This window comes from Poecilia reticulata, chromosome 11 (genome assembly GCF_904066995.2).
Source record: "Poecilia reticulata chromosome 11, P_reticulata-male-v2, whole genome shotgun sequence".
NCBI lineage: Eukaryota > Metazoa > Chordata > Actinopteri > Cyprinodontiformes > Poeciliidae > Poecilia > Poecilia reticulata.
The window spans coordinates 14,157,635-14,168,200 of record NC_088840.1 but is presented as its reverse complement, the minus strand read 5'-3'; the positions used below and the strand labels follow the sequence as shown (position 1 = coordinate 14,168,200).

Here is a 10,566-nt window from a genome sequence, read left to right as displayed (position 1 = left end):
GTGTAAAGAAAATGGATGGATGGATGAACCACAACCACTTCCATTAAGATTGTGAAAGTCAAATCCTAAACCTAACAGGATTTGATTTAGGATTTAGGAAGTTGAATTTGACGCTTAAACTTACTGCTTCTGAAACTATAAATACCAGATCAGTTCTTGTGCCTTTCCTGATGTCATTATCCTAAATATACACAACAGTGGCAGACACTTTTTCTTGAGGCTTCGTTTAAAACTTTTATTCTAAAAACCAGCAGCGGGTATCCACGCTTCATTATTTTATTTTTGTCAATTTACATTTGCTTGTGAAAAAAGTCCACCGCTGGATATAACTTTAACAAATAATAAACATAATGGGAATTGAGAACTCATATGCCTCACTTGATTTTTTTTTTTGGTATTTTAAAAATAAATTGTGTAGTGAGTGAGTAATTTTAATTAGCTTCCCCCCCCCGCCCCTCCCTAAATGCAGTGAATAAATGTAAATAACTGTCTGAACACTGTGCTGTACGTTGTATCAGTAAGCTTACGTTGCTGATAATAAACCACGTGACTGGATCGGTGTCCCGGTCTTTCTAGATCTTTCTGTTGCAACGTTTTGTTTGTGCAGATTTTATTTGACCTCAATGTTTCCTCTAAAAAAAACCAGACGACCTCGTTACAAATGCCCCGTCATCGTGTTATTGAATGCGTGATATTTTCATAATTTTCTACGTTATAACCGGTGATTCCCGGTAAACACGTGACCGCTCCGTGTGGTGTCGTCAGCGGCCCTGGCCCCACTTCGCTTGCTCAGTCGGATTCCAGGGATCCAGGAGGAGGGACGAAGCTGAACGGAGTTCGTTTCAACAGTTGCTCCCAAATAAATACGCTAAAGGTAAGCCTTTGGGGAGATTTTATGTCACATTATATTTTTTAAGACATTTCTTGCTTACTATTTCCGTTCTCGTCAACAAATATGTTATGAAAACGACGACCCCCGTTTGCTTATTTTAGGAAGCCGTTACAGGTTCATCCTGCTAGCCAGATGTCTACGGGAGAAAACGAAATTCCGAAAAAAAAAGAAAAATGGGATGGCTGTCATTATGTTTATATACAGCACAAATAATGACTGCGTTTTTCTTAAAACGAGCTGGCATCAAAGCAGTATAAACGCAGGGGGTGTGGGCATGTAACCGTGGTGAGACGTGTAAATGAGAGCGGATTTAAACATGGCGAGCTGTGTTTTGTGTTGTTGCGGATTTCTGTCCCAGTCGCTGACTTTAACGGTCCTCCTGGTCAGTTGAACGGTAATCTCCAGGATGATATGACCACAGATGGAGGCAGTGTCGCATTTTTGTGCGCAGTTGAGGCCTACAGGATATGGATTTACACTCTGCAACGCGATCAGTACTGTGTCCATGTTTCTGTTTTCGTTTGCAGTAACTCCCAGCTGTCAAAAAGATGACATTAGCTGTCGACTGTCGTCTCCGTACTGGCAGAAGCCTGTTTTTAATTGTTACACATAGATATTGTGTCTAGAGGTTTTGAGCTCGGATCGCCTGTATAAGCGAGTTCAAATGATTTATTCGATATTATTGCTTTGATCAGTTTTGTGGTACTAGATTAGCAGTTCTGCTGATTGAATTTTGATTTGCATCACGCCTTTTGTGTTGTGAATTGGATATCGAAGCGAATATTTAAGTAATAATGAACTGGTAAGCGATTTAATAGGGATTAATTACTTCAGGATTACTTTTGGCTTACTATTAAAAGTCAAGAGTAACACTGACTTACCGTTTGATTCTGAGTATTTTGATTACTAGTTAACTTGCCTTGGTTGCTTAATGTCTAAGACAAATGAGTAAGGTAATTCCTCTGGAAAATAATTAGTTTTTTGTGAAAGGCACATTTGCATAGACTTTCATATCGTTAATGGAAATATATTATTTCTATTTATTATTTTTGGTAATTGTTCATTAAGTAGAAGGGAGTGAAGGTAAAGAGGTACCAAGCTGTGTTTTTTTTGTTTGTTTTTTTTTGCATCAATCTCTGTTTTGGTGGTTCTATGGGTTTATTTGGATGAAGTAGTTCTCACTGTTTTAAATTGAGGAAAAACAAAACAAAATAAAAATTCATTTTGTTTCACACATAATTCAAGGTTCACACTCCATCAACCAACCCGGATTTAGTCTCTTAACGTATTCTATAGAAAATAATTTAGTGTTGTAAAAACTTGATTCTGTTAGTGTTCGGGTGACTGCATTTCCTGGTTTGGTCAGGCCACTTATGTTATGTGAAACTAAAATAGCATGATAATCAGGCCATGGGCAAATGTCATGTGAGGTTCTCAGCTCTGAAATTATATTTGCTTTTAACTTGGTCTCAATACTGACATACAAAAAAACCCCATCTTAAATAATAGAATTATTTACTTCGGTTTTGCTTGGGACGTTGCACCGATTGGCCAAGCCAAAATGACCATATGCTCATAAAACCAGCTTATAAATGTTGGGGAAAAAATACAACTTTGTCATGTTTTTAAATCAACTTTGTTGACAGTTTCTTGTCATAGAGATCTACACCTGCTGAGCTGCAGCCATCTGATGCAACGTTAGGTGTTTGCTGGCTATAATCTTGGCATGGCCACAGTGACTGCTGACACAGCCTCGCACAATAACAGCACCTTCCTTCCCTCACTACTGCACTGGCCTATAAAGTAGAAGCACAGCCATGGAGGCAGTGATCTTTTACATTGTTGATCACTTAAAGGCTGGCGAACAGAAATCATAATTATACAGAGAGTTGCCGTGGCAGTTCTTCAGTTTTTAAAAAAACCATAAAAAACCACATGCTTTATTCCTCCTCTCAGATGTTACCAAACTAAACGTACAAAGTGAGTCAGCTATCATGTGACAATGAAACAGCATTTTACATTTTTGTTTCATCAATAACTCGAGTTCCAGTGACTGCATTTCATTGTTGGTCAGAAAAGCTAGTGCAGCGAACTTCCATGTTGGCCCGACTGCTTTGCATGAACGTCTGTGGTTACAGCGTTTCATGCTTTCCTCTGGCTTACATATAGCATGTTTTCTGTAGTGTAGCTGAAGTATTGTGCTAACCTAATTGTGTTAACCTAGCTCTCTGACTGGCCTACTGAATCCCTCCCTTTAACCCAAATCCTTTAGCGATGGCTATCAGCGGCGGGCCGGCTTTGTTTTTACTCACGGCATCGTGGCGTCTCGCCTAAGAGGATTTATAATCTCGCATAACTCTATTAAAGCAGGTTAAACCTTCACTTAAAGTGTCTGTTTAAAATATCTACTGTATTCTCAGTGACCTCTTCCTAGTAGTGGCGGTGAAACCTTTGTGGTTAGGGAAAGTGGCCTCGCTGTCGGTAAGGCCACAGACTCACTACCTTTAACTGAATTGTTAACTAATTTAACACTATTTTTTGTTAACATTTTTTGATTTGTTACATCAGGTGCTTTCATAATGATAACAGATCTATCTTTGCATCATGTAAGAAAGAACATTTTGTTGTCAAAACCTCAGAGGAGAAAGCTGTTTGTGCTGAAGTTGGAATCATACTGTGTTGTTGGTGTCATTTGTCTCAGAACTCTGTGTAGCATCTATTCGGATTAGGTAATCTGTGGAACGAGTAGATAAAATTGTCTTTAAAAAGACACGCAGTGTAAAAATCAACTTACCAAAGTAGATTTTTATTTCTAAGTTATTGCTGCTAGGTTTAAAAGCACAGGATTTGCTAATTATTACTTTGAATGAGGGTAAAGTAAAAGCAAACCATGTTACTCTGTCACTGATCTTGTGTTCCTTTTACAAAATTCAAAATATCCCATTGTCACTCACTGTCATTGTCTTTTTTTTTGCTGATAATAAAAATATCTTATATATAATATATATATAAATAATAAGTAATATTCACGTTAATTAAACGTGAATAATTAAACACGTTTACTGTTGATTTAACGCTTATAGTAAAAAGACAAAAACAAGAAATTTAACATTTAAAATAATCAATCTCCTTCTCATTTTATAGTGGACTAACAGACACTGTTTGTATTTTAGGTTTCTGATTGTTTTCACCCAGACGTAATGTTGAATCTTAGTCTTCAGTCAATCACTTATTTGCATAGCACATTTCAGCAATAAGGCAGTTCAAAGTGCTTTACATCACACACACACACACACACACACACACACACACACACACACACAGTCAACAATTGTCAAGTGCTGTCATTACACATTAGAATGTTGATTAATGTTTTATTGGTTATGTTTCAAAAGCAACTCTAGACAGGTGGGTTTTTAGTCTTAATTTAATGGCATTCATTGTTTCTGCTGTTTTACAGTTTTTTGGAAGTTTGTTCCAGATTTGTGGTGCATAGAAGCTGAATGCTGCTTGGTTTGGACCTGAGAGGTCTGGAACAACAGCAGATCTTTAATGTATTGAGGTGCTAAGCCGTTCTGTGATTTATAAACTAACAGCATTATTTTGAAGTGTATTCTCTGAGCTACAGGGAGCCAGTGTAAGGTCTGACTCTTAAATGCAGTTCATGGACATTGAACAGGGAGGAGATCTTTGGGTGTGCATCACATGATTACTTTACTGCTCTGCTTGACTCTTATTTGATAGTCGATTGATCAATAGTTTCAAGAAAACCGTGTCTCTTTGCGAATAGTATGTCATTGCATTGCCATTGTTGTCTGTGGAGGAACTTAGCTCATTAAAAGCAGAACGTAATTTCGAATGACTTTAATGCTATGTGTCAGCATGAAGCACAGCCAGCGTTTGTTTGAAGCTTTGTACTGCGCTGTCCCTGTGGTGCATGCATCCTCAGACAGAGATCATCAGGATGGCCTCTGGAGTCCAAATGCATTTGCCAGGGCAAAATGGAGCAGTGTTGCATAACACACTTTTAATTCTGTGTGGCCTAAAGAGGAGGGGCAGGATGGAGTGAGGGCAACCTGTAAACAGGGTTTTTAGTCCTCTGATCTGAGGCTAAGTGAGTATCGCCTTGTGTGAGGTGGCATCAGGGTTATGAAATAAGATTGGACATGGATCGATGCATCAGCTGGCCAATAAGTTGGACTTTTTAATTTAACATATTTCAGCCTTCTACCATTATTCAGCCAATAATAAGTAGACACATCTGTAGCTCAGTGTTTCTGGCTGAGATCCCCTGTAGGCGTTCAGCCTGTTGCTCTGTTCTTTTGAAACAATAGCAAATCTGTAAAAAGTTTAGTAATATAATTACTAAGTTGTCCACAGTTGGGCGACTACTGTCTGGCAGTCAGCCCTCTTTCGCGGCCGAGCAAAAGGGACAGTGGCTGATTTCCACACCTTGTGAAGGTGGATAAGATCAGTTTGATATGCAAGTATCAACTGATCACTCAAAATTATGAAAATCGGGGCTGATTTATTGGTGCACCCCTAATTGTTTCACCCCTAAGATGTTGTTTTATGTTATGTGAGTCTCACTCTTCAAATTAGAGAAGCACATTGAAGTTGTCCAAACATCTGCGTTGTTAACGTTTCCTTTTAGACCTCAACCCGTTGCACATATTGCACATTGATGAATGCCAGCTTTAATACATATTTATTGTGCGACTGTGCCTGTCTGTTTACAGATTGTGGCAGAAGTGAGTAATTACTCGCACCATGTCCCAGGACAAAAGTCGATTCCCTATTATGGGTGAGAGCAACCCGCTTCACAACAACGTTTATGGACCACCTCAACCAGGATTTGGTATGCCTCCCCCAAACTACAGCCAGGGTCCAGGGGGACCTTACCCACCACAGGCTGGCTATGGACAGGCTGGCTATGGACAGCCTGGCTTCGCCCAACCAGGTCCAGGCTTTGCTCCTGGCCCCTACCCCCAGATGCCCTATCCCCAGATGCCCTATCCACAGGGCCCATATGATCAGGGCCCGTATCAGCATGGACCCGGACAGCCTGCTTTTCATGGTGACCCAATGGGTGAGTTTTCTTATGAAAATCCTAGACAGTAATGTTGTTTGTCTAGTTATCCTTCAATCTGTTTATCTAATACTTTATAATCTGTGATTTGAAATTTAGCCTCATTCAAACTTTTGAATATTTGAAAATATCTGAAAATGTGTAGAAGCAATAAATAAGTTCCCATATGGACTGATTAATTTGCTGTACATTCCAGGAAGATTTAATACAAATCCATTATATTATATTACATTACTTCACATTGTATTATATTATATAGGACAAAAGAACGGTCTTATAGACCTATTTGTAGATTTACATATTACCACATTCATGCTTATTTATTTTACACATAGATCATATTTAAATTACTTACCATATCAATATTATAATAAACTTTATATCTCTTATGGTTATATTTGTACTTTGGATAGAGTAGCACGTCAACAAATAAACAATTTCCACTTCCAAATGCAGCATCACTACTACCAATAATACCAATAACGTGGATATTAGCAAATAACTAGTAGACTTATTCTCAGTATCAGCTGAAATATTTGTTGTTCTGTATAGTCAGAGATGATTAATAGTCCAGCCTGTGTACACAAAATCTCACTACATAATTGTTATTTAGCAGCACCTGCAGGCAGCCCTGGTTACCACGGCGATGTTCCTCCTTCTTACTATGACAATGAAGAATTTGCCGGATCTGGCTTTGAGGACAAAAACATCCGACAAGCCTTCATCAGAAAAGTGAGGGAAATATTATAAGGAAAATAAAAAAAGAAAACAAATGCACACTTTACCTCCTAAATGTATTTTTTTTTTCCCCCATCAGGTCTTTTCTGTTCTCACAGTGCAGCTCTTGGTCACCTGCGCTTTTGTTTCCGTCTTCACGTTTGTTGATGATGCTAAGCTGTTTGTGCAACGCAACCGGTGGACATATTATGTGTCCTATGCAGTCTTCTTCGTGTCTCTGATCACCATCAGCTGCTGCGGGGATTTCCGCCGCAAGCACCCCTGGAATTTGGTTGCTTTGGTAAAGTCATTGCCTGAAATTTAAAAAGGATGAATAAACAAATCGATAACCTCTGACACGCAAACGGAATCTTCAAAAACTCTTGTTTCTGTGTTGTTGTTTTAGTCCATCTTGACATTGAGCATGTCCTACATGGTGGGCATGATCGCCAGCTTCTACAACACAGAGACGGTCATCATAGCTGTTGGCATCACGACGGTGGTCTGCTTCACCGTTGTCCTCTTCTCACTGCAGGTCAGCACTTATCATTTTGTATCCTACTGTTTGTGCTATAATTTAAACAAAATATTACTTTTTCTTTTATTATATTTTACTCTAACCAAAGTTTTACAAATTAGGAATATTTGGAGGCTTTATTTTTCTAAATGTTACTTTTTTTTTTCTCATCACAGAGCAAGTATGACTTAACTTCCTGTCGGGGCGTTCTCTTTGTGTGCCTGATTGTGCTGCTGGTCTTTTCGATTCTCTGCATCTTCATCCGCAACAAGATCCTGGACTTAGTTTACGCCTCCCTGGGGGCTCTGCTGTTCACCTGCGTAAGTTATGGCCAACATGACATGATAATGCTTTAAGTTTAAGCTTCTCTTGGAAACTCTTGTACATCATAGATGGTTATAATTTGGGGGGCAGAGGGGGAATGTAGAGATAACAGGAATTTTCATGACTGGATTTTCCTAAGCTGATGTAGCTCCATTTGAATTACGGCTGCACAATGTTTGCTTAAATTAAAACACCACTTGAACATGCTGTGCATTCAACTCTTCCTTTAAATGAAGGGTATAGTATTGGTGATATTTTTATTTACATAAAAGAAGAGATGTGGTCAAACAGAAAGGGGCAATACTTTATATATATTGTCTTGGTAAAAAAAACTCCAATGTACCTTTTTTTTTCTTTTTTTTGAAAAACCAACACTTAGTAATTGTGATGTTAAAAAGTTTTACAAGTAAAAATTTGCACTTTTGTGCATTTAGACTTAACCCTGCAGATAGATAAATTCAGATAGTCCTCTTCTCCTGTGATCGTTTTTAATGTTTTCAGAAAAACATTAAAAAGTGGTTTTTGTTGTTGTTTTTTTTTTAAGATCACAGGGGAACAGCTGGAAAATTATCAGCAGGAGAACTTCAAGTGCTCTCCTTGGGATTAGGTTTCTCTGCTTGCAAAGCCAAGTGTATTTATCCTCCCAGCTGTGGTCAGATTCAAGTAGTTTCCCTTCATCTCTAAATTAATAGCTTTATTTGCTGCTTGTATTGTGACAATTGTTTCTTAGCTTAATCTTCTCCTGCAATAGTCCTGTGTGCAAAGATGAGTGCTTTGTTTTTCACCAACAGACCAATAGGATTGCCTTGCTTTGACTCTGAATTATAAACTGCGATAAAATACATAAAGAAACAGGTTATCTGTGAAACAAGACTCTCATCCATAAATTTACTTGGGGTTTCGTCTAGAAGAAGCTTGTGTTTTAACAGTTTTTGCTTTGTTCTTTGCCCTCTCCGTTTCTCGGCTGGGTCATAAAACCCGAAAAACTGTCAAGGACTTTAGAAAATGCACAAGATTAGACTCTTAACACAAGATTTTAACGGTATCTGAAGTATATGTCCGTGCAACGTGTGCATCTAAAGAACCAAAACATCTTATTAGATATTTTTAGAGGTTCTCATTTCTCATCCCTTTTGAAAAGAACATAACTAACCTCTTCGTCATTTGCCTTTTTGCAGTTTTTGGCTGTGGACACCCAGCTTCTTTTGGGCAACAAGCAGCTTGCTCTCAGTCCAGAGGAGTACATCTTTGCCTCGCTCAACCTTTACACTGACATCATCAACATTTTCCTCTACATCCTGGCCATCGTGGGGCGCTCTCGTGAATGAACCTGCACCTTCGGGGGAGAAGCATCAAGATGGAGAATGCCTCTCTTCGTTGTAAAACGTTGCTTACCTGTGCTTTTTCTCTCTGTCTCATCTGACTTTTCCTCAGCTGTTCCCTTCACCTACCTGTCACTTGAATACACACAACGCTCTGTTTTCAAATGAAGAGTATGTCATAAAATTCAACTGAATGAGGACACTTTTTATTTCCTCTCTAATAAATGTTGCTGCAAACGGAAAACCCATAATGACACTCCATCTTTCCTCTGCTTCTACTAACACATTCAGCTGTGTCTCAATCACCCCAGCTGCCTACTTCCTTGTAGGACTGGCCACATAGAGAGTCACACATGCTGGGCTGCGGGTGCTTGGCACTTAGCTTCGTCTTGCTGCAGAGCTTAAACTGAGAAAAGAGGGGAAACTTAACACAACTGATGCAGAACCAGCTTTTCCTGAATATAGAAGACAGTTTTAGAAAAAATTCTTACTCCAATCTGCCTGTTTTCATAAACTTGTCACCTTTTTTTTTTTTTTTTTTTTTGCCCCCCCCCAGCCTGCGTGATTAAATTCTGCATGGTTAAATCGGAAATACACGCAAAGACGCAGTATGATGTCAGGAGTCAACGGAGGAGAGCCTCCGTCTTGCTTGTCACAGCTGTAAATAGTGCAGTGTTTTACTGTTGATGATGCCAGTATACCCCTCCTCCACCCGCTACCACCACCCTTTTCCTACCTCTGAAAGGCATGCTGGAGCGTATGTACGGATGTGTTGCTACAGGGGCTGGGAATATAATCCTCGATGACCAACATTATTGAAGAAAATGAGCATAAAGGAATATTTTAATCTTTACATTATTTTGTAAATGATGGTCAAATTATATTTAAAAAAAAGACCTTTAGCTTAAAAAGAATGTATGTAATGAGACAAAAAAAAAAGTTTGTTATCTTTCTACTTGCATTTGTCTATTACTTTATCCTTGTGTTGGTAAATCCCTTTTGAGTGAATATTGATTTGTCTCACTGCTGATTATTAAATCTGTTACTGATCCAACTTTGAAGTAAATCCATACCAGATATGAAGGAACTTGGAACTGATCTGAAATCCTTAAAGGTTTTGTAATCTCTCCAGTAATGTGAACAGAGCAGAGAAAATGCACTAATAGCCAAATGATCTATTAATCAATCATTTGGTTATGCATACAAATTTGAAGGGTGTGTAAATTAATTTATTTTTTTTTAGTTTGTTTTATTTTATTTATACCTGCTGCATGATCCTCTCCACATTTGCACGTGCTGACAACTTACACAGTGCAGCTATTCTTGTCTTTGAAGAGACACTGCTATTTGAAAACCTTGTTAGATTATTGTTTCTTTTCGTTTTAACGTTTGTGTCAGATTAACATGTATGTGTACATAGGGCAACTTGGTGTTTTGATGTGTATAAAGTAGGTAAATCAGGCTACATGGGTCTGTTCGCATTGTATATTTGCATCAAAATGAAGGTGAACTGAAATTCCTTAACACAGCTGTCTGCTTTCCATTAAAATAGATACAATGGGAATGTGTTGAGTGTTCATTAAGGTTTAGATTTTATTTGTCTACCTGGAATTTACTCTCCTTTTTAATCTCTGGGCATTAGCTGGTCTTTTGAACACTCGGTCAGAAGTGGGCACATGTGAACAACTATCCTGCATGAATAGTT

At 38.5% G+C, this 10,566-nt stretch overlaps 1 protein-coding gene across 2 annotated transcripts; it reads left to right on the top strand.

The window, feature by feature from the left end:
* The first annotated feature begins 631 nt into the window (after window positions 1-631).
* grinaa (glutamate receptor, ionotropic, N-methyl D-aspartate-associated protein 1a (glutamate binding)) lies at window positions 632-10,425 on the top strand. Of its 2 annotated transcripts, none has more exons than XM_008421993.3 (7): window positions 632-874; window positions 5,632-5,981; window positions 6,595-6,713; window positions 6,799-6,999; window positions 7,105-7,233; window positions 7,392-7,535; window positions 8,718-10,425. In XM_008421993.3, exons 2-7 carry the CDS (start codon window positions 5,663-5,665, stop codon window positions 8,865-8,867), a joined length of 1,062 nt encoding a protein of 353 aa, XP_008420215.2. In that variant the 5' UTR covers window positions 632-874; window positions 5,632-5,662; the 3' UTR covers window positions 8,868-10,425. The 2 variants fall into 2 exon arrangements, with proteins under 2 accessions (XP_008420215.2, XP_008420216.2); XM_008421994.3 differs by having other exon boundaries at window positions 634-874; window positions 6,598-6,713.
* Window positions 10,426-10,566: the final 141 nt, after the last annotated feature.

Excerpts from the sequence above, each read along its gene's own strand:
- grinaa (XM_008421993.3), top strand. The coding sequence starts at position 5,663 with ATGTCCCAGGACAAAAGTCGATTCCCTATTATGGGTGAGAGCAACCCG. Across the intron at positions 5,982-6,594 it reads TTTTCATGGTGACCCAATGG|CAGCACCTGCAGGCAGCCCT; the intron begins GTGAGTTTTCTT and ends ATTGTTATTTAG. Across the intron at positions 7,000-7,104 it reads CCTGGAATTTGGTTGCTTTG|TCCATCTTGACATTGAGCAT; the intron begins GTAAAGTCATTG and ends TTGTTGTTTTAG.